General features: G+C 39.2%; 1 protein-coding gene across 1 annotated transcript in view; it reads left to right on the plus strand.

The window, feature by feature from the left end:
* LOC129355493 (NACHT, LRR and PYD domains-containing protein 12-like) overlaps nucleotides 1–25,258 on the plus strand; it is a 72,927-nt gene that overhangs the window by 16,579 nt on the left and 31,090 nt on the right. Inside the window, exons 5-7 of the mRNA XM_055025085.1 lie at nucleotides 1,516–1,751; nucleotides 2,658–4,443; nucleotides 21,618–21,785. Coding sequence (XP_054881060.1) covers nucleotides 1,516–1,751; nucleotides 2,658–4,443; nucleotides 21,618–21,785 — 2,190 coding nt within the window. The remainder of the gene's footprint in view (nucleotides 1–1,515; nucleotides 1,752–2,657; nucleotides 4,444–21,617; nucleotides 21,786–25,258) is intronic.

A 25,258-nucleotide genomic window follows, 5' to 3' on the forward strand; every position in this document is an offset into this window, starting at 1 on the left:
TGGTCAGCTGTTTGCTAATGGCTGCATGAAGCTGTTTCATAGCCAGTTTAGCATTAGCATCCTGGGGGATGTTCACTGCAGTGAGAATGATGGAAGAGAGTTTCTCTAGGGAGAGAATCATCTGCATTTGACCATTATAAACGCCACGTTGGGTGATCAGTGTCCCTCGGTAGCAACAGAGTCTGTGCACAAACCAGAGACCTCTGCTATCCTGTGTGTGTAGCGTCCTGCTAACTCGTTAGCATTGTTCAAGCTGCTGTTGTTCAGCCATGTTTCAGTGAAAATTATGACATTTGACTTCATAATCCATCGGTTATTGATGATGGAGAAACACATTTTGTCCATTTTGTGTGACCGGGCCGGACCTTGGTGAGGCCAGTGGTGGGTAAGTTTTAGCTTAGCTTGTTGCCCTCCTCGCCTTCCCCACCTTTGTTTTTGTTCTCGGCCTCTGAGGTAGCATCCTGCGGTGTTCTGAAGATCTCTGTGATGAGTCCAAATGTCCAGAAGCTCCTGTTTGTCCAACATTATGAATGTCAACTGTCATGGAGACCAGGACCATTTCAGTGTATTTAATGACTCCACACTGTTGTAGGAGAGAGAAGTGAAACAGAAAGGATTCTATACAAGATTCAGATCTGGAGTTGTCAGATGAGTATCAGCCTGTGTTCTGGGAGCAGAAGGAGAAAAACAAGATCCAGAACAATCTGAGGAAGAGACAGACTCATGGTGCGTTCACACCAAACACGTTTTTAGCCTCAGGTGCTTCTGGTTCACAATCAAAGTCTATGTAATGTTATAAAAACCCTCCACACAGTTCAGATCGCGCTGCACCAGACTCTCAAAACGCTCCAAGTGGACTTTGAATGTAAACCGAAACACGTTTCATGTGAACGCGCCGCCAGAGCAGAGAGACAGCTGGGCTTGGTGGGCCTGGATTAACTTGTATGTTGGTTTAGGGGGAGCAACTCCAGACCCCCTGCAGCTTTTAGATGTTCATTTTGCCCTAAATAGATAGGAAATCACATAAATACAGAAAGTGAAAGACTCTTTTTTTCTTTTGTCAGGAGGATATTTAACTTTTATAAATAATTTTTTACATATAAAACTCATGTTGTTGTGACGACGTGATAGAAAAAGACGGTCTCTGCCTTCTCCCAGCGTTAACTAGAAACAACCAATCAGAGACAGGAGGCGGGTCTTACAGCTGTCAGTCACCCTCAGTGTGGCGCTGCTCATCCTGCTCTTGCAGTCCTTTACTTATCCTCTGCTATGCTGCAGAGCCTTTCATGAATGCTAAAGCTAGTTAGCATGGCTTTTGATGTAGGCGGATCAATGGTTGCCTTTACATGAGGATGATTGACAGCGCTGTGTCTCATTCCCAAAATAATAAATACTGATTATATCTCTAATTACTATAATTTTACTGGTTGTGTTGGACTTTCACTAATATCTTCATCTTCACTACAAAGCCTGTTGTTAGTGAACTATTGCAGTGATGAAGAAATGTCTTCACAGAGGGAGGAAGAGGAGCAGCGTTGGTGAGGAAGAGCAGCCGTCCTGCTGTGCTTTGTGTCAGGAGGTTCTGATGGATCCGGTCTCTACCAGCTGTGGACACTGGTTCTGCAGACACTGCATCAGGTCCTACTGGGACCAGTCTGCTCCATCTGGACCCTCCTCCTGCCCCCAGTGTGGAAAAAGACCCAAAACAGCAGCTGGACTGCTGACAGCCAATCAGAGCAGCTGTGCTCCAGGTGAGACTGAACTCCTCCAATCAGAGCTTCCTTCTGTCGTCTGTTGAACCAATTCAACGTCTTTAGTTGGGATTTGGAAATTCAAGGTTTTAAAGTCTTTCAGTGATCAATTATTCCAGGTAAATCTGTTCCAGCTGTAAATGGATCAAAGGTGTTCATCTGGAGAAAGGAAACATCATGTTCTACCAAGAAGACCTGGAGCAGTGTGGTCTGGATGTCACAGAGGCCTCAGTGTACTCAGGAGTTTGTACAGAGATCTTCAAAAGAGAGAATCTGATCTTCCAGAAACCAGTCTACTGCTTTGTTCATCTGAGCATTCAGGAGTTTCTGGCTGCAGTCTACATGTTCCACTGTTTCACCAGCAGGAACCCAACAACTACTTCACTTTACTATAAAGTAAACTTTGATAAGTCTACTTTGATAAGTCTACTTTGATAATAAATCTCAGATTATAATCTACATATTTACATGTGAAATGTAATACTTAAAAAAATCTACTTCTAAAAGACCAAATCAGTCACATAGTCAGATAGAAACATCAAATGAGGACATGATGCAGAAGAGTTGATGTTACTTAAAGTTGCTGCATTTATTGTGTTTCTGTCACCATTTATTCATCTCATCTGATTTGTGAATCAGATCCTGACAGTGAATGGAAAAAACCCACAAAACCGAAATCTGTTGTCTGACGATAGAATAGAGAGCAGATTTTGATCTGTTTAGCAATCCATCAGATTGATCCGATGCTAAACGATCTGATGGATCCAGTTGTTTAGCATCACATCCTATGAAGTCAGAGACCTTATTATAATAACACCTCTCAATGTTCAACATGGTTTGGATCCAACTTAATCACAATAAATCATGTTTTTCTTAGTTCAGTTGTTTTTTTCTTCTTTATTTCAGCAGATGTTGTTCTGCAGCAGGTTCTTCAGGAACATAAAATCAGTCTGAGGAGGAGATGTGAATGTGTGACTGAAGGAAGTGATGAAACAGGAAGTAGGACCCTCCTCAACAGGATCTACACTGATCTCTACATCACAGAGGGACAAAGTGAAGAGGTTAATACCCAGCATGAGGTGAAGCAGCTGGAGAGAGCTGCCAAGATCCAGAACCTCCATGACTCTCCAATCAGGTGCCATGACATCTTTAAAACCTTCCCTGACCAACATGGAGCCATCAGAGTGGTTCTGACCAACGGCGTCGCTGGTGTTGGAAAAACCTTCTCAGTGCAGAAGTTCACTCTGGACTGGGCAGAGGGCTTGGAGAACCAAGATGTCAGTGTGGTGGTTCTGCTTTCGTTCAGGGAGCTGAACTTGATCAGAGATCAGCAGCACAGTCTTCTCTCCCTGCTCCATGTTTTCCATCCAACACTCCAGAAGCTCCCAGCAGAGCAGCTGGCTGGCTGCAAACTCCTCTTCATCTTTGATGGCCTGGATGAAAGCAGACTTTCACTGGACTTCAGCAGCAGTCAGCTGGTTTCTGACGTCACACAGAAATCATCAGTCAACGTTCTGCTGACAAACCTCATCAAGGGGAACCTGCTTCCCTCGGCTCTCATCTGGATAACTTCCAGACCTGCAGCGGCCAATCAGATCCCTCCTTCATGTGTTACCAGGGTGACAGAGGTACGAGGCTTCAGCGACACCCAGAAGGAGGAGTACTTCAGGAAGAGGTTCAGTGATGAAGAGCTGTCCAGCAGAATCATCTCCCACATCAAGACCTCCAGGAGCCTCCACATCATGTGTGGAATCCCAGTCTTCTGCTGGATCACTGCTACAGTTCTGGAGAACATGGTGACCTCAGAGCAGAGAGGAGAGCTGCCCAAGACCATGACTGACATGTACTCACACTTCCTGCTGGTCCAGACAAAGAGGAAGAACAACAAGTACCATGGAGGACATGAGACAAGTCCACAGGAGCTGATGGAGGCTGACAGGGAAGTTCTTCTGAAGCTGGGGAGGCTGGCGTTTGAACATCTGGAGAAAGGAAACATCATGTTCTACCAAGAAGACCTGGAGCAGTGTGGTCTGGATGTCACAGAGGCCTCAGTGTACTCAGGAGTTTGTACAGAGATCTTCAAAAGAGAGAATCTGATCTTCCAGAAACCAGTCTACTGCTTTGTTCATCTGAGCATTCAGGAGTTTCTGGCTGCAGTCTACATGTTCCACTGTTTCACCAGCAGCAACTCAGAGGTAGTGAAGAAGTTCTTGGGAAAAAAATTCAGTAAAACATCTCTGGAGGACTTCATGAAAAAAGCCATGGAGAAATCTCTGAGAAGTAAAAATGGCCACCTGGACCTGTTTGTTCGTTTCCTTCATGGCCTCATTCTGGAGTCCAACCAGAGACTGTTAGGAGGCCTTCTGGGTCAGACAGAGAACAGTCCAGAAACCATCCAGAGAATCATCAACAACCTGAAGACAGGAAGAATAAAGGCGTCTCCTGACAGAAACGTCAACATCTTCCACTGTCTGATGGAGATGAACGACGTCTCTGTTGATCAGGAGATCCAAGAGTTCCTGAAATCTGCAAACAGATCGAAGAAGAATCTGTCTATGATCCAGTGTTCAGCTCTGTCCTTCATGCTGCAGATGTCAGAGGTTCTGGATGAGTTGGACCTGGAGAAGTACAACACATCAGAATCAGGACGACTGAGACTGGTTCCAGTTGTGAGGAACTGCAGAAAGGCTCGGTGAGTCCAGATGTCTTCATGCTGATTCGGCTCTATTTTCCTCACTGTTTGATTCATTCTTCAAGTGTTGTGATGATTTTTGGCCTTTAGCTTTTTCCTTCATCTTTAGACCAGTGGCCTCCAACCTGCGGTCCGTGGACCAGTTGGTACCGGGCCGCGCAAAAATAATAAAATATTTTTACATCTTATGTATTATCTGAGTCTGGAGGATCTTTTATTTTGAAAATCCTTTACTGGATTCTCTCGGTGGCGTTTTGGCGCCAACATTGATCCACAAGCAGCAAAACGAACAGAACCAGATCAGATTCTTTGGAAAGTTTGTCTGCAGGCCCAGAGAGGCAGGAGGATGGGTTTGTCCCGGTGGGTTGATTCCCACAGTCCAAGCTGCTCTGCATGGTCAGGTGACCAGATCACCATGGAGACCCAGTGTCTCCCTGAGCATCGCTTCAGCGTCTCCAGCAGGAGAAACAGCTCAGGGTCCATCAGTCGATATCCTGAGTTAAAATGTTGGTTTTGTAGTGCATCTGCATCTTATTTTGAAGGGATATATAACCGTTACCATAGCGACCAGAGTCAGAGAGAGTGAGGTCAGAGGTCGAGAGGAGATGTGAGTTTTAGGTCTGGTTGGTTTAAGGATCGTTGGCCGATTTCCCAATGTAGCCCAGTTTATACTAACGTAGGTAAAGGCCCCTGAGTTCACTAAACTCATTAAATTACAAATAATGACTATTACACTCTCATGTTTAACCTTTTGTTGAGTTTCACTCACCTTGGAGTAATGACACACTAGTACTTTCCTTTCCTTCTCACTAAATAATATAGACTTGAATAGGAATAATATACTCCAAATACAGTTCTATAATAAATCAAACACACACTTGAATTAGAGTTGAACATTAAACACATTAACAAATGCACAAAATGCGAATACTTAACTTTTGTTTAGTTTCACCCTATAATAATAAATGTGGGCCCACACTTTAATGTTCAGCTAAAGCCGGCATTAAATAACTAGATGTAGTCCCAACAAACAAACAAAAACCCGTTGCAGGCCTGATGTGTCGTTGAAGCTTGAGCCTTGGCACCCGGTCCAGGTGAAGACCCAAACCCCCTCGGCACCTCACCCGTCCTCAGCTCCAGCCACCAAGATGTCCGCAGATCCAGTCCGGCAAGATGTCCTCCGCTCCCCAACCAGTCCGGCAAGATGTCCTCCGCTCCCCAACCAGTCCGGCAAGATGTCCTCCGCTCCCCAACCAGTCCGGCAAGATGTCCTCCGCTCCCCAACCAGTCCAGCAAGATGTCCTCCGCTCCCCAACCAGTCCGGCAGTCCACAGGGTCCAGGAATGATAGAGGAGGCCAACGCAGATCCAGTCCTTCAGTCCCGCCACGGATTCCTAGCATACCCACCACCCGCTGCTCCAGGCTCAGCTTGGCTAAAGCTTCCACGACGGAAACCTTAGTTAAAGTGTCCGTTAGCTGTGTTAGCTTACCGTCCTCAATAGCTATTCACTGTGCTAGTGAACATCGATGCGGCAGCGAGCGTTACACCTACGATACAGTGAGCTCCGGTCTGGAACCGTCACAGCAGCGGCTAAACAGAATACAGTGTTAATATACATTCAGCGACTGTCCAACTGAAAGTCTAAACATGGATAAAACACGTTCTCTAAACTCTGCCACGTTTCTCTTCTTTTCGCGCGGTTCCTCCCTTTCTTCTTCTTCTTCTTGTTGTGTTTATTGGCGGTTGGCAACAAACTCAGAGTAGCATTACCGCCACTTACTGGTATGGAGTGTGGCTCGTGTTGGTCTAACGCTCTCTCTGTATATATATACCTATATATATTCATACATACACCTACACACAAAAAGAAAAAACATATTTATATTTATACCTACACATACATACTTACATCCATATTTATATTCTACTCATCACTATCATCCATACATTATCTCTTATGTCTACTCTATCAAATTCTACTGAATATCTTAGTTTTCTTTAAAAATCGAATAACTATTTGTATATGTTTGCTCTCAAAACTCTTCCTCAAAATATCTATTAAATTAAATTTTTCCTTAATACTTTCAAAATCTTTCTTCATATCTCCTCTCTCTTTCATATTTATCACATTCTAGAATAACATGTTCTACTGTTTCCCATTCTCCACAATACTCACATTTACCAGTTGCATGCTTTTGAATTCTAAAAAGTGATTAGTTAAGTCCTGTATGCCCAAATCTTATCCTTGTTATCACTCTTTCCTTTTTTCTATTTCTTCTTCCCTTTCTTCTTTCTCCTACCATCTTCTGAATCTTATAAACCATCTTCCTGTTATTTCTTCATCCCACCTTTCCTGCCATTTTTCCGTCAGTTTTTCCTTAACTATACTCTTTCCTTCAGCTTTACTTGTTTTAACTTTAATGCTAATTGGATTTTGAATTGCCCCTTTTGCTAATTTATCTGCCCTCTCATTTCCTTCTATTCCAATATGTGCTGGAACCCAAACAAAATTAACTATCACCCCATATTTTTGATTCTATATAATGTGTGAAATATTTCTAATAAAATGTCCATTCTACTATCCGATTGCTTGTTTTTAATACTTAATAATGCAGATCTTGAATCTGAACAGATTATTGTTTTTAATGGTTTTATCTCTTCTACCCATTGTAAAGACAATAGAATTGCCATCATTTCTCCTGTGTACACTGATAATCCGTCTGTAATTTGTTTTTCTATTCTTATATTGAATTCTGGTTCTACAAACGCTATACCTACTTTTCCAGTTATTTTTGATGCATCTGTATAGATTTGAATATAATGATAATAATTCTTTAAATGCACCTGTACTGAACTACTATCAATGATGAAAGATTTATCCTGTTTCTTTTCCATTATTGTCATATCTACTGTTGCTTCTGGTAGAATCCATAGTGGTATTACTGATGTTGGTGTTGTATGACTAATTTCCAGACTACTCATGTTAAATTCTTTTATTTTGTTTTCAATTGTCCATCCAAGACTCCCCATTTCTTTTGTTTCTTTTTCCCAACATGGTTTTAAAATTTCCCTAGCCGGATGATCAAAATTATTGCTTTGTAAATTTAACCAGTAATTTATTTCCAATCTTATTCTTCTTAAATCTAATGGCATTTCTCCCATCTCTACTTCCATTGCTGCTCTTGGTGTGGTTTTAAATGCTCCAGAACATAATCTTAATGCTTGATGTTGTATTACATCTAATTTAACCAAATGTACTTTCGCTGCTGAACCGTAAACAATACAACCAAAATCTATGTTAGCTCTTATCATACCTGTATAAAACTGTCTCAAAGATTGTCTATCTGCTCCCCAATCACTGCCAGCCAAGCATCTCAAAATATTTAAGATTTTCTTACTTTTATCGACAACTTTCTGAATATGTACATTCCATTTTAGTTTATCATCAAACCATACTCCTAAAAATTTTATACACTTTACTTGCTCTAATTCTTGACTATATAATTTTAATTTTACTTCCCTGTTTATTTTTTTCCTAGTAAATACCATTACTTTTGTTTTTTCAACTGAAAACTTAAATCCCCATTGCCATGCCCATCTCTAGCTCATTAATAACATCTTGTAATTTTTTAACAATAAAACCTAAATTTTTCCCTCTTTTCCAAACCGCTCCATCATCCGCAAAGAGTGAACATCCCATTTCTTTATCAATACCTTTAAAAATATCATTTATCATAATAGAGAACAATAAGGGACTTATTATACTCCCCTGTGGTGTTCCATTTTCTACTCTATATACTCCTGATGTTACTTCACCGATTCTAACTTGAATTTTCCTATTTAGTAAAAAGTCTTTAATCCATTGAAATATCTTTCCTTTAATGCCCAACCTATATAATTTAATTAATAATCCCTCTACCCACATCATATCATACGCTTTTTCTATATCAAAAAATATTGCCACCACATTTTCTTTATTTACTTGTTTCTAATTTCATGCTCTAGACATATTGTTGGATCATTAGTTCTCCTCCCTTTTCGAAATCCACTTTGATAATTTACTATATACCCCTTACTATTTAAATAATATACTAGTCTATTGTTAATCATTTTTTCTATTATTTTACATAAGTTTGATGTTAAAGCTATTGGCCTATAATTTTCTGGTTTTGATTTATCTTTCCCTGGTTTAGCTATTGGTACTATAATTGATTCTTTCCATTCCATTGGTAATTTCCCCTCCTCCCAAATTTTATTATATAATTTCAATATTATCTCTTTAGATTTTTCACTGAGCTGACTTATCATTCTATACCATATTTTATCTTTACCTGGTGCTGTATTTTTAAGTTTTGTAAATGAAGAGTTCAATTCAGCTTTTGTAAATTCAACATTTAACAAGTTATTTGCTTCTTCTTCATTCTGCAACACATCTTTATATTTGAGTTTTTGTATTTTCTCTTCCTTTTCTTCCCTCCTCACTAATATTATCTGAACTGTGGATTTTACTGAATGTTCTTGCCAATATTTCTGCTTTATCTTCATCTTTAATTATATTTATATTATCTACTTTTAATATAGGATATTCAAATTCTCTTTTAATGCCATTCATTCTTCTAATCATTCTCCAAATTTTTTCTATTTTTGTTTCCTTCCCTATTGTGCTACAAAATTTTTCCAATATTCTCTTTTGCATTCTTAATTATTCTCCTTACTATTGCTTGCTTTCTTTTATAATCAATTAAATTCTCATATTTTGAATTACCTCTTAATACCTTAAATGCTTTGTTTCTTACTTTTATTGCTTCTTTACATTCATTTGTCCACCATGGTACTATTTTCTTATAATTTTACACCCTATTTTCTTCATAGATTTATCTGCTGCTTCCAAGATTATCTCACAAATTTTTAAATTTATTTCATCTATATTCATTTCCATATCCACTTTTTCTAATTTTATTTGACTTAAAAATCTGAATTTAATCCAATCTGCTTTATTAAAATCCCATTTTTTATTGACCTTTATATTTTCATTATTTATATTTAATCCTACTTTTATTGTAATGGGATAATGATCACTACCTATTGTATTTTTATCAATGATCCATTCACAAATACTCGCTAAACCATTTGAAACTATTGTTAAATCAATAACTGATTCCATTCCTGTTCTTACATTAAGTCTAGTTCCCCTCCCATCATTAATACATACAAGATTTTTACTTTCTATTAATTTTATTATTTTCCCATTTCTATCGTTACATTTACCCCATAATGTACTATTAGCATTAAAATCCCCACACCAAATTACTTTTCCTTCCAAATATTCAGTTAATTCATCCATTATTTCAATTGATACTAATTTACATGGATTATAAAAATTTATTATTTTAACTTTACCACCTTGTTCCCAAATTTCAATTATTATATATCTAGTTCTTCCCTTTCCCTAAAACCTGATATTGTATCCTTTTTTTACAAATATTCCACATCCACCTCCTCTCCCTCCTGCCTATCTCTCTTACACTACCATATCCGTTAATCACAAAATCTAACGTTGCTTTTAGCCATGTTTCCTGAATAAATAATTTCTGGTTTTTCCTCAAGACTATCAATATATCCTTTTAAGTTCCTGTCCGTTAGCAATCAAACTTCTTGCATTCCATTGTAATAAACATGAATTATTTCCACCAGATGTTCCTGGCTTCCTGTCTACCTCCAATTTTTTATTTGTTCTCCCATGATCCCTCTTTAAACCCCAAAAACTTTTCCGCTCCCTCACTATAATTTAATCTTCTCCGTTTTATTCTTGGCTTGGTCAGTACAGTTGATAACATATGCCATAAATAATATTAGTTTTTCTACTGATATCACAACCTTTTCCTCTGACTGTATCTCACTTTGCAGTGGAATTTGCCTCGTTTTTTCAATCTCTCTTATTTTCTGTTCTTTCACATTTTAACTGCCTCTGCATAGCTTATATTTTTAGTCATTTTAATCTGTGTGACTTCTTTTTCTGACTTCACATCTCCATATGTAACTCTATGATTCCCTCCACAATTACAACATTTTTCTTGTACTTCTTCTTTATATTCTTCTAATTTGTGATCTTCTCCATTTTGGACATCTCTGCTTTCCTTTGCAAACTGCTGCTATGTGTCCATATCTTTGACATTTAAAGCAACGAAGCGGTGGAGGGATATAAGGCCTGACCTGAAAACTGAGATAACCTATTTTGATGTTTAGTGGTAATTCTTTCTCTTCGAATTCCATGAGTATTGACAGACTCCCCACTCTCTCCCGGTTTATTGTTTTGGACAATCTCTTTAAGTTATTCACTTTTGCACCAACTACACTTTTCTTGATTTTATCAAGATCTTCATCTAGAGGGATCCCATAAATCACTCCTCTAGTTTTTTTATTTTCTCCAATGATTCTTTTCTCCAACACATTCTTTTTACAAATATTTCCACGTTTAGAGTCTTGTTCTTTTGTTCTTCGTTTTTACAAACCACCAACAGATTCCCATCTCTCAACATTTTTACCATTTCAACATCTCCAATTTTCTTTTTTATTCTCTCTTGACACCACAATGGGGCGAATGTTATCTTGTCCTTCCTCATTTTTAAGTTTTAATATTATTTTAAATTCCTCCCGCACACCTTTCCTCCTAACTATCCTTTCTTCCTCTGAGCTACTTTCTTCCAGTTCTCGTTTACTTCCTTGACTTTCACCAATTTCTTTTCTTTCATCTATTTTGTTTCTTCCTCTCCCTCTTCCTCTCCCCACTGGCGTCCACCCATCAAAATCCATATCTTCCTCATCTCCTAACTCCATTACCAACCGAACCATTCACATACCAGTTTATGCTCAATCCGCCTTTTACAATTTCAATTTGTAATTTGTTTTTCAGCCTTCTTCCTCCAACCGTCTCCTCCGACCTCGACCAGCTCTACTTTCCAACTGCCCTCTGTCACCTGGTTCCTCCCTTTCACTTCCTGTCTCTCTCTTTTCTCTCCTCTCCTTCCTGACCCTCAGCCAACCATGGACCAGTCAAGTTCGAGTGATTGTATATCTTTTCTTTGTCTTTTTCTTACTGTTTTTCTGGGTGTTTAGTTTACTTGTTTAATTGTTTTTTCTTGTGTTTAGTTTTATCACGTTTTAAGGGGTTTTTGTTCGTTTGTTTGGGGTGTGGCCGTTGGGCGTGCCTGGCTTGCTGGCGTCTGACGGCAGCATTGGTGGGTGCTGGTTCTCCGTGCATCGTGGAGGAAGTTTGTTTGGCGGTGGGTGAGATCATTGGGCACGGGAATATAAAGTCGGCTGCACGTATGAATGGGGCAGTGGTGTTGTTTGTGGAGAAGGTGGAACATGCACAGCAGGTGGTGGAAAAGGGTGTTTCGGTGAATGGGTTGTTTTTACAAGTTTCACCGCTCACGTTACCATCCACTAAGATAATGTTGTCAAACGTACCTCCTTTCATCAGTGATGAATTTTTGATTAAAGAACTGTCGAGACACGGAAAGGTGGTGTCGCCGGTGAAAAAGTCCTTTCCGGGTGTAAATCACCGCTATTGAAACATGTTGTTCTCACCGTAGACAGTTATTTATGATACTGAACAGAAAGGATGAGGAAATGAATTTGCGCTTCCATGTTAGAGTAGATGATTTTGATTATGTTTTGTTTGCCACATCAGGGCAGATGAAATGTTTTGGTTGTGGGCAGGAGGGCCACATCATAAAGATGTGCCCTGATAAGGCAGAACTGGCCAAGCCGGACTCGGCAAAGCAGCAGCCCGTTGCCGCTGAGCAGGGTAAAAAAACAAATGGTGAGGAGGATGTTGTGGAGGGAGACACTGCTAATGTTGCGGCGGGAGAACCCGCCGCTGCTGCCGCTGCTGCTGCTGCTGCTGCTGCTGCTGCTGCTGCCGCTACGGGGGAACCAGCGGTGGTGGAGGAGGATGTGACAGGAAACATTGTTAAAGAGGCGGTGGAGGACGGTGGTAATGGTGCGAGTATAGGAGAGGATGAGAGCACGGTGGTGTGTGGTGACGGGGTGAATGGTGGTGTGGGTGGAAGTGTAGGGAAGGAGAGTGATGGTGTGCAGAAAGAACAGGAGGATGTGAGGGGTGATGAGGAGCATCGAGTGTGTGGAGATCAGAGCGAGGGGGAGAGGTTCAGGGGAGAAACAGGTACAAAGAAAAGACAGTGTGGAGTCGTTTATAGTGGCTGGAGTGGAGGGAGAAACAGGTGAGGTGGAGGAGGAACTGGAGCTGGAAGCTTGTGTCCCGGTGAAACGGCGCAGCAAGAGGAAAAATGTGGTGGCTGCTGTGCAGGCCAGTAAGAAGGAAAGTAAGCCGGTTGTGGAGAAGAGAGAGGTATCGGACAGCAGTGATGAAGAGAGTTATTTCTCAGATACCAGTGAAGCTTCCGTATCTCAGACGAGTAGAGAACCCAGATACCCGGTTGAAACATTTAGAACCTTTTTAAAACAAACAAAAGGTCTCAGAGGATAAAACTTGAGAGCTATTTCCCAAATTTAAGACTTTTCTATTTTTCCGCAAGGCATCACATTAGACATAAAGAGGACTCAGGTTTCACAGACACAGAAATTTTTAGGTTAAAGAAAATAATGTCTAAAGCCAGAAAACAAGCAGTCCTCTGCTAAAGACCATGGACTCAGAAATGGATTTGTGCAAAGTGGCACCAAAGACTTTATATAAAAACTGTGTGAAATTTCTAAACAAGAGAACGCTTCGAAAGAGGGACGTCAGCGTGTGGGTTGAAAGACTGAAAGGACAACCAATCCACTGGAGGACAATGCACAAACCGCCGATTAGAAAAAAGATTGGCGACCTCCAGTGGAGGATACTCCATGGCGCTATAGCCACCAACGCGTTTTTATTGGTGGTTAGTCCTGGTTTTATAAATGAGTGTCCATTTTGTAGGTTGTCAGAGTGTTTTCATGTTTTTATAGATTGCACACGTTTGATAGTCTTTTTTAGTTTTTATCGACTGTTTTTAGTCTTTTTAAAATGATTTTTACCGATGCACTATTTATTAACGGAGTACGTCATAGTAAAGCGACTAGTTTTAAGTCAAGGCTTTTAAATTATTTATTATCCGAGGCAAATTAGCTATATATATAACTCGAAGAGACAAGATGCAGGATGGACCTCAAGTTGATGTTGTGGCTCTGTGGAAGGTAAACATCAAGGCGAGGCTGAAGTTGGAGTTTGCTTTCCACAGAGCCACTGGGAATGTGCAAAGGTTTTTAGAGTTATGGGGATGTGACAAAGTGTTGTGCATCATTTCAGAAAATAATGAACTAATTTATACTGACGTTTTATTATAATGTATTTGTTTTGTAATGTATGACATAGGATTATTGTAAAACAACAAAAAAAGAAAATTGTTTTTTTATTATTGTAAATAAATGTTTTGGTAAAAAAAAAAAAATCTCTTCTTATTCTTCTTCTTCTTCTTGTTAATGGCGGTTGGCAAACAACTTTTAGGTGCATTACCGCCACCTTCTGGACTGGAGTATGGACCAGATGTACAGTTAGGGCCAGAAATATTTGGACAGTGACACAGGTTTTGTTATTTTAGCTGTTGACAAAATATGTTCAGAAATACAATTTATATATAATATGGGCTGAAAGTGCACACTCCCAGCTGCAATATGAGAGTTTCCACATCCAAATAGGAGAAAGGGTTTAGGAATCATAGCTCTGTAATGCAGAGCCTCCTCTTTTTCAAGAGACCAAAAGTAATTGGACAATGGACTCCAAAGGCTGCAAGTAACTCAAAAGGCCTTTCCCTCGTTAACCTGTAATCAAGTAAGTAGTTAAAAGGTCTGGGTTGTTTCCAGGTGTGGTTTTGCATTTGGAAGCTGTTGCTGTGACCAGACAACATGCGGTCAAAGGAGCTCTCAATTGAGGTGAAGCAGAACATCCTGAGGCTGAAAAAAAGGAAAAGATCCATCAGAGAGATAGCAGACATGCTTGGAGTAGCAAAATCAACAGTCTGGTACATTCTGAGGAAAAAGGAATTGACTGGTGAGCTTGGGAACTCAAAAAGGCCTGGGCGTCCACGGAAGACAACGGTGGTGGATGATCACCGCATACTTTCTTTGGTGAAGAAGGACCAGTTCACAACATCAACTGAGGTCCAGAACACTCTCAGGGAAGTAGGTGTATCTGTCTCTAAGTCACAGTAAGAGAAGACTCCATGAAAGCAAATACAAAGGGTTCACATGTAGATGCAAACCATTCATCAATTCCAAAATAGACAGGCCAGAGTTAAATTTGCCCAAAATCACCTCAAGAAGCCAGCCCAGTTCTGGAAAAGTATTCTATGGACAGATGAGACAAAGATCAACCTGTACCAGAATGATGGGAAGAAAAAAGTTTGGAGAGAAAGGGAACGGCACATGATCCAAGGCACACCACATCCTCTGTAAAACATGTGGAGGCAACGTGATGGCATGGGCATGCATGGCTTTCAATGGCACTGGGTCACTTGTGTTTATTGATGACATAACAGCAGACAAGAGTAGCCGGATGAATTCTGAAGTGTACCGGGATATACTGTCAGCCCAGATTCAGCCAAATGCTGCAAAGTTGATTGGACGGCGCTTCACAGTACAGATGGATAATGACCCCAAGCATACAGCCAAAGCTACCCAGAGTTCATGAGAGCAAAAGGTGGAATATTCTGCAATGGCCAAGTCAATCACCAGATCTTAACCCAATTGAGCATGCATTTCACTTGCTCAAATCCAGACTTCAACGGAAAGACCCACTAACAAGCAAGACCTGAAGGCTGCGGCTGTAAAGGCCTGGGAAAGCATTAAGAAGGAGGAAACCCAGCGTTTGGTGATGTCCATGGGTTCCAGACTTAAGGCAGTGATTGCCTCCAAAGGATTCGCAACAAAATATTGAGAAAAACTTTTTTGTTTGGGTTATGTTTATATGTCCAATTACTTTTGAGCTCCTAAAATGTGGAGTGTTTGTAAACAAATGTGTACAATTCCTACATTTTCTATCACATATTTTTGTTCACCCTTTAAATTAAACGTTACAATCTGCACTTGAATTCTGTTTGTAGAGGTTTCATTTCAAATCCATGCGGTGGCATGCAGAGCCCAACTCACAAATATTGTGTTACTGTCCAAATATTTCTGGCCCTAACTGTATACTCTCTATAGCCTCTCCATAATACCTGTGCTTCTAAGAAATTCTAAACACGTAGTTAAAAACCATAATCAATTTCTGACCTAATAAGTCCAATATATATTATTTTTAAAGCTTTCCTACCAGTGCCCCAATCTTTGCCTCTTAAACATCTCATAATATTTAAAATCTTTTACTTTTCTCCACAATTTTTACTAACATGCATTTTCCATGTAAGTTTTTTTATCAAACCATACTCCTAAATATTTAATCTGATCTATCCGTTCCACATCCTTATCATATAGTTTTAATCTTACATCCGTATTTATTCTCCTAGTAGTAAAAGTTACAAATTTGGATTTGAAATTGAAATTCTAAATCCCCATTCTAAAGCCCAAGCTTCTACACTATGTAACTCTTCTTGCACTTTATTATTTATAAACTTTATATTTTTCCCCCTCTTCCATACTAGACCATCATCTGCATATAGTCACTCCAAACTCGTTTTGGATTTTACTAAAAATATCATTAATCATTATTGTAATAACATGGGACTTATAATACTTCCTTGAGGAGTACCATTTTCAGTTAAATATTTTGAACTTACTTCGTTATCTATTTTTACTCTTATACTTCTATCAGTTAAAAAATTTTAATCCATTTATATATCTTACCTCTTAACCCTATTTGCCTAATTTTAATCAGCGTCCTCCCTTCCACAACATATCATATGCTTTCTCAATATCCAGGAACACTGCCATTAAAACCTCCTTATTCACCTGTGCTCTCCTAATCTCATGTTCTAGATATACCATGGGATCTGCTGTACTTCTTCCTTTCCTGAACCCATATTGATATGACTTTAATTTCCCTTTCGATTCTAAGAAATAAATTAATCTATTATTCACCATCTTCTCCATTAACTTTCCAATACAAGATGTTAAAGCTATTGGCCTATAACTCTCAGTTAGCTGCGGATCTTTACCTGGTTTACAAATAGGAATGATAATTGATTCTTTCCACTTATCCGGCAGAACTCCTTCTTCCCATATTTTATTATATAATTCTAATAATATCACTTTACTCTTTTCACTCAGATTTTTTAGCATAATATAATTAATCCGATCTTCCCCAGATGTTGAATTTTTTGTGTTCTTTAATGCTTTATTTAATTCTATCATTGAAAATTTCATATTTATAGTATCATTATCCTCTCTATCCTCATGTATCCTTTCATTATACCTTTTTAGTGTCATTTCCCTTCCTTCTTTCTCTTTATTACTAAGATTTCCATTGCTATGTACTTTAGCTAAGACTTTTACTAACAATTCAGACTTATCTTTATCAATAATCATATTGTCATTACTTTTAAGTATCGGAAAATCATGTTCTTTTGATTTTCCTGATATTTTCTTGATTGTGTCCCACACTCTGTCTAACGCAGTGGTTTTTCCTAACGATTCACAATACTTACTCCAATAACTCTTTTTTGCATTTCTTATCTTCCTTCTGACTTCTGCTTGTTTTCTCTTATAGTTTATTAAATTTTGGAAACAAATAGCTTTCTTAAGTGTTTTAAAAGCCTTATTCCTTAATTTAACCGCCATCGAACATTCTGGGTTCCACCAAGGAACTATCTTCTTCTTCTTAAACCCTTTACTTTTTAGTATTACTTCTTTTGCCATATCAAAAATACTCTTACTGACTTCTAGATTTAAATCATTTATTGGTTTATTTATATCTATACTTATCAACCTATCTTCACTCATAACTTTATATTTTTCCCAATTAGTGTCTCTAAACCTCCATCTCCCTTGACTATTTACCTGTCCTTCTACCATGTCTATTTCAACCTCAATAAATATTGGATAATGATCACTTCCTATTGTACTATTTTTATATATTTTCCAATTACAACTATCTGCCACACATGGGGATACCAGAGTGATATCAATAGCAGATTCCTTACCATTTATCAGGTCCAACCGAGTTCCTTCCCCATTATTTAACACGACCAATTCTTTTTCTTCAATAATTCCTTCTAAAATCCCCCATTATAATCATCTTTCTCACCCCATAAAGTGCTATGTGCATTAAAGTCCCCACACCAAATTAACTTTTCTCCCCAATGCCGAGAAATGTTTTCTATTTTTAATTTATCTATTTTCTTACAAGGGTTATAATAATTTTTTTATTATTAAAGTTTTTATTATTTTTTCAGAACACAAATACAAATATTCAACCCTTCCCGATCCCACCTCATAACCCCACATTGAGAACTTAAAAGGCAAACAAACAAACAAAAAAAAGGCATCCAGGTCTGCACACATCAAATCAATAAAATTTTCAGGGAAAATTGACATAAAGGCATCCTCGGTATGAGCATAGTCAACCCTACCAACCAAAGGTTTATAAGAAGTAATATTTTCACAACACCAGATTCTCAAAGGGGTTTACTTGACCCGACATTGCAAGAAAGAAAGTTGTTCCAGGATTTCTTAAAGTTTTCTAAATCATCATTCAGCTTAGCCAGCATTCGTTCATATGACACTATTTCAAGCATCAATCCCAACCAACCTTTGATATTTGGGGCAGTCAGTGATTTCCATTGTCTGAGGACAATTCTGGCAGCCGTCACAGTCCCCACCTGTACCACCATGTTTTCTATATTAGAAGTTTGTTTGAAGTGTTAGGTATCACTGTTTGATCCCCAGTAAGCATAATCTTGGTGACATGGGTATTTCGGGTTATAATAATTTATCATTTTTATACTTCCATGCTTTGTCCACACTTTAACCCCATTAATCTCCAGTTCCGTGTTTTTGTAATTTGATAAATTTGATTGTTTCTTTTATAAATATGGCACATCCTCCTCCATTTCCATTAATAGGGTTAGGGTTAAACTAATCCATAATGATCACTTCCTATTGTACTATCCATTAATGTCCATTAATGTTAAACTGTAACGTTGGTTTCAACCAAGTTTCTTGGATACATATATAATATCTGGTTTCTCATTCAATCTATTAATAAAACCTTTAAACTGCTGACCATTAGCTATTAGACTTCTAGCATTCCATTGCAATATTAGAATTATATAACTATTTGATTTGCCTCACTTTCTCCTGACCCTCTCCTTGTCTGAGCTCATCTTGAATTCTCTCCCATGACAGATCTTTAACACTAAAGAATCTTGCTGCTGCTTTTACTGTAATTTTTATTTTTTCAGTCTTAGTTCTCGCCTGTTCGGAACAGTTTATAATATAAGCCAGGAACGGGATCAGTTTTTCTAGCGTGATAATGTTTTGATTTTTATCTGCCTCATTCTTCTTTTCTACTTTTGCTCTCTGACTAATCCCTGTACTTTTCACCTCCTTTACTGCTTCTGCATAAGACATTCTCTTCTCTGTTTTCAGTTTTTTAATTTCCGCCGCTTCTTTCTTCACCAAACATCCTGCATATGCTGCGGTATGATCCCCTCCACAGTTACAACATTTTATCGGATTCTCTCCACACTCCTCATAAGCGTGTTCCCCTCCACACCTACCACATCTTTGTTTTCCATTGCATACATTTACTGTATGGCCATATCTCTGGCATTTGTAACATCTCATAGGTGGTGGGATATAATTTCTTACATTGAGGCTCAAGTATCCAATCATTACCTTATCCGGTTTTACTTTATCCTTGAATTCTAATAGCACAGAAGTGCTATCCATTCTCTCCCCATTTCTAAAGGCCTGCAGTCATTTGATACCTAAAACCTCCATTTATTACTTTCTTTAACTCGTCCAAGTTTTCTCCTAAAGGAATTCCTGAAATCACCCCTTTTGCTTCTCTTTCCTCTCCATTACTTCTCTTTTGCAGATTGTTTGTATTTTTAGTGCTTTATTCTTTTGTTCAGCATTCCTATAGATAATCAGAAGGCTTCCATCTCTTAAAACTTTAGCTAATTCCACATCTCCAATAATTTTTTTAAATCCATTTGATAGTGTGATTGGGCTCACCCCAATCAAGTCCTGTCCAGTTCTGAACTTCAAAATCACTTTAAAGTCTCCATCATTATTTTCTTTCTTGTCTCAATGTTTTCCTCTTCATCCTCCATCATCCTTTTGCCTGTATTCATCCTTCCCTCCTCCCCCTTTCTTACTTTCTACCAGAGACCAACCTATTTCCATACTATCTTCATCTGAACACCCTCCACTACTACCAGCCATCTAGATCCACTCACAGCCCAGATTGTGCCAAGAAACCTCTCCTCCACTTCCAGCTTCCCGTGACCAAACCACCTTCGTCAGAGTTGCTGCATGCAGGTGTTTCCAATCAGCTTCAGGTGGCACCAGTCAAGTTCTCTACCTCACTTCCTCTTACAAATATGAGCCCTTCAAAATAATGAGCCCTTCAAGATAAAATATGGTGAAGATTACTTTTTTAAAGAACCTGTAAGTACAGTTTTCAGTTAACAGTTATTAATAACAATTTTAACATATTTAAGCAAACATGCTTGACATTTTCTAAATTATCACTCCTATGAACTTAACTCATTACAAACACCTTGAGTTTTGTACTGGGTTACACCAAACCTCTGTGACATCAGAGCCAATAAAAGTCCAACAGGTTCGGTCGGTTTGTGGGTCCAGGAGCAACACGGCACCAGAACCGGTTCTGATGCAGTAGAACCAGTTCCACTGAACGCCCCGGTTCCAGAAGAAGATCCAGTAAAACCCCAACATCCCATAATGAATTCAGAATAATAACATGATGCAGGAGCAGCAGTGATAGTTTGTGGATCATTTTAAGCAATAAAAGAAGAAAAGGAGCAGCTGCTCTATGATTCATCATAGTTAACATTTTAACTGAATAAACATAAACACATATAATAAACATTTCCACATATCTTAGGTCACCGCGCGTTCTGATTGGCTCCTGTCACATTGACCAGGCTGCGTTCAGTCAGGGAAAATCCCACAAGACGATGTTGACACCATGCACTGCAGGACGTTGTAAGATGGTGGCAAAGGGAAAATTGGGGCATAAAAAGGCTTTAGCAGAAACACCGACATGCAGAAGTTTGATTTGATGGCCCCCCCCCCCCCCCCTCATAAACTCCCCCAAACCGCCGGGCCGCAGAGAGATTGCCAAGTCTTGACCGGTCCATGGTGATAGAAAGGTTGGCCACTCCTGCTTTAGACTATTTCAAACATTCAAACGTCTAAATGTTGAGCTCATCAGCTGTGCTGCAGCTTTTGGTTTTTACAAAATATTTTTATCAGTTTTTATGCTCCATTGAAATCAATTGAAAACTCTGAACTGTTTCCTATGAAAAATCCAATCAGCCAGTAATATATTTGAAACTTTGAACATTTCTTCAGTGGATTTAGTGGGTTTGTAAAGATGGTTACAAAGTCGGCCTTCTATCACCTGAAGAACGTCTCCAGGATTAGAGGACTAATGTCTCAGCCAGATCTAGAGAAACTCATCCATGCGTTTATCTTTAGTCACATTGATTATTGTAACAGCGTCTTCACAGGCCTGTCCAACAAATCAATCCTCCAGCTGCAGCTGATCCAGAAGCTGCTGCTCCTGTTCTCACTAAAACCAGGAAGATAGAGACATAACAGCAGTTTTAAAGTCTCTCCACTGGCTCCCTGTAGCTCAAAGAATAGATTTTAAAATACTGTTGTTAGTTTATAAATCACTGAACGGTTTAGCACCACAATACATCAAAGATCTGCTGTTGTTGTATCAACCTTCCAGACTCTCAGGTTCTGGTTCTGGTTCTGATCTTGTAACCCGGTTAGGGTTGGGTTAATCCTAACCGGGTTACACTCTGCATCCAGAACCAGAACCTTCAGTTGTTCTGAGAACATGAATCAGAACCACAGAGAATCTCAATCGGGTCAAACTGAGGATCAGATGATGACATCACTGTTATTGTATTTAAATTGGGTTTATGTGAATGAGCTGAATGAACTAGAACTGCTTCATTTCTTCTCCAATCAGACTTGGTGGCTGTAAACTCTCTGATGCTGAGTTTGACGTTGTGGCTTCAGCTCTGAAATCCAACCAACATCTGACTGAACTGGAAATAAGACAAGAACTGGAAACGTCTGCAGTGGAGCGTCTGTGTGAAGGCCTGAAGAGTTCAGCCAGTAATCTGGAGATTCTGAGGTTCGTTTTCTCTGTTAATCCAAGAAAATCATTCAATCATTGGTTTAATTTTGTTCTAATGTAGTTTCTGTATGAATTAGACAACATTCTGCTTTTACAGTGTAGTTTCTGAAATATTTTATCCTGAAGGTGAATTATTTTCTTGTTTCAGATTATTGAATATTGAATCATCAGTTCATAATGTTTTAAACTGATGAGCAAAAACAAGGGAAATAATGTAAATGAATGAGTTTAGTTTTTAGTTTGGAGGAGATTCAGACGCTCAGACTGATTTATTTCTATTTCTGACTCACATCTTTACATCCAGAGTGAAATGGATGATCTCTGGTGTTTTATAACAAGACAAAGTTTCTGCAACGGCTTCATGTGAACAAAATGATGATGAACGTCTGCAACATGTGTGATCATGCAAACAGGCTTCGTTTATCTCCAGTGGTTTTTATTTCCCAGTAGATCCACAGGAAGATCTTTATGAAACATCAACATGGGTCAAAGGTCAACACTGTGACCTCCACATCAAGGACTGAGGCCTCAGAGGCGAAGGCTCTATAATAAACTGTTATAGAGAGTCAGTCTATAACAGACTGACTCTCTATAACAGTCAGTCTGTTTTGGAAATTAAATATGAAAATGAAAAATAGCTTGTGGAGGAAATTCTTGATGAATGAGAGGAAACTGTTTCAGTAAGTTGGAGGAAAGTCAGTTTTTGTCCAAAAAGTCTTTGCAGGCAAACAGCATCTAAAGATCCTGAGAGTCGGAGAAGCTGAGCCTCAATATGAGTTCAGGAAAAACTCAGCAGTTTTTCTTCTGCTCTGACTTTTGGCTGCATCTGGTTTCACTGCTGCATTAAAGGAAATTAAACCGACATCAACCTGAATGAGAAATCACACATATGCATCAGCTTCAACCTGCTTTTATATTAAATATATTTACAGCCATTTTTAAAACTTCAGTTTAATATTTCTAGTCAGTTTTTGGAGCCGTTTTAGAAGATCCACAGAACCACTGAAACGTTACAACACGTCTTAATAACACGCTAGTTTTATCGCTATAAACCAGTTTCACTGGATCAAATATTAAACATCAGTTTATCATGTTTCACTTTTACATTCAGTGAAATTAATTTTCTACATTTTATTATTAATTTGTTGATATTTCAGTTTTAACCTGCATCCTGCTGGTTCAGCTCACATCTTTTATTCTTTATCCAGGTTGAAGGACTGCAGGTTGTCAGAGATCAGCTGTTCTTCTCTGGCCTCAGCTCTGCAGTCCAACCAACATCTGACTGAAGTGGAAATAAATGAGATCAACATGGAGGGAACCGTTTCAGACTCTGGGATGAAGCGTCTGTGTGAGATCCTGCAGAGTTCAGTCACTAAAGTCAAGACTTTAAGGTTTGTTTTCTCTGTCAAAATGATTCATTGATACGTTAACAATTATTTTCATTCATCATTTATTTGCCTAACAAACATCCTGATGTCAAAAAGGCAGAATATTATTTCTCAAACATTTTTCCATTAAAATAAATTATTTTCATATTTCAGGATGTCAGAATATTGAACTTTAGTTGAAATGTTTTGCTGCTGAAGCAAATGGAGGTAAATAAATGAATGAAAGGTGGAGACGCTCCAGTCTGGTGTGGGACAGATTCAGATGAAGCACTTTAATATTTCCTTCAATATCAATATGATCAATATTGGTACCGATGTGATCAATACTGGGATGGATCCGCCCACCTCTAGTGAGAAGCAGAAACGTGACAAAGAGAGATTAATGCTGTCTAACACTGAAGACAATGAAGGAAATTTACTGAGAATAACGGAGCAAACCGACGGTAAAATGCTTCCTGATGCTAAGCTTAGCTAGCTTAGCAAGATTAGAGCTGTTAGCATGCTCCATTGAGGTAGCAGCTAATGCTACATCCAGTGTTAGCATTACTGCATGGTGAAGTGTTTGTTGTCTCCATACCAGAGGAAAGTGACTTCTGTGAATAAGTTAGCAGGAGCTAAAAGCTGCTAATGTTTAGAGCGGCTGGAAGAGCAGACGGTGGCCAGCTTCACACTGAGGATGATGATGGTGATTCTTCATCCTCATCATTGATCAGGGAACCAAAGCCAACCTGATTGGATGCAGGGAAACCACAGCCTGGTTTTCATCGGGCTGCTGCTGCTCATGTTTACAAGATGATTCATTAATGAACCGGAAATCTTTCATTCATTCCCAAAACTCGGATTATTCATTATTCTGGTCCATTCAGACCTTCGATCAAAACCGAGGGCCGACATGAGGCTGGTGCTGCTCTACATATAACACTGTAAAAAGGAGTTTAGATTAAAAAGGTTTTATTTACATTAACATGTTATTTTAAATGTTCCTCAATGATCAATAGTTTGACTGATGTTAGCCTTTGCTGACCCAAAATGCCAACCAGTTTGTTTCTTTTATGGATTTGAATTATTTAGTGCTAATGTGTCACTTAGATTAAAGTTTAATTCAGGTCAATTTCACCAGGATTTTTATTTCTTTCTTCCTTTGATTTCAAGGTTTTTGGGCCAAACACTGTGTCCTTCCTTCACCATGTGTCCCAGTTCCATCCCAGTTCCATCCCAGTTTCATCCCAGTTCCATCCCAGTTCATTCCCAGTTCATTCCCAGTTCAATCCCAGTTCCATCCCAGTTCAATCCCAGTTCCATCCCAGTTCCATCCCAGTTCCATCCCAGTTCCATCCCAATTCATTCCCAGTTCCATCCCAGTTCAATCCCAGTTGCATCCCAGTTCAATCCCAGTTCCATCCCAGTTCAATCCCAGTTCCATCCCAGTTCCATCCCAGTTCCATCCCAGTTCCATCCCAGTTCCATCCCATTTCAATCCCAGTTCCATCCCAGTTCCATCCCAGTTCCATCCCAGTTCCATCCCAGTTCCATCCCAGTTCAATCCCAGTTCCATCCCAGTTCCATCCCAGTTCAATCCCAGTTCCATCCCTGTTCCATCCCATTTCAATCCCAGTTCAATCCCAGTTCCATCCCAGTTCAATCCCTGTTCCATCCCATTTCAATCCCAGTTCCATCCCAGTTCCATCCCTGTTCCATCCCATTTCAATCCCAGTTCAATCCCAGTTCCATCCCAGTTCAATCCCAATTCCATCCCAGTTCCATCCCAATTCATTCCCAGTTCCATCCCAGTTCCATCCCAGTTGCTCCCATTAAGATCACATTTAATAGGAAGCTGAACTTTATGTGCACCAACAGTTTTCAGGAAGAAACTTTCCAGACTGAAATTCTCCATCTGTGGAAAACAGACTTTATATTTTGTGCTGATTGATGTTCAGCCAGTCCTGCTATCATGGATCAATACCAATATTGATCGATTCATTGAAGTCATTCAGATCAAACTGTTTCTGTAAATCAGAATCTGACCTCTGACCTCCAGCTGCACATCGAAGGCATTCCCATCTAACTTTCCTCAGGCTCTGA

Source organism: Poeciliopsis prolifica, unplaced genomic scaffold (genome assembly GCF_027474105.1).
Source record: "Poeciliopsis prolifica strain line A6 unplaced genomic scaffold, Auburn_PproV2 SCAFFOLD136, whole genome shotgun sequence".
Lineage (NCBI taxonomy): Eukaryota > Metazoa > Chordata > Actinopteri > Cyprinodontiformes > Poeciliidae > Poeciliopsis > Poeciliopsis prolifica.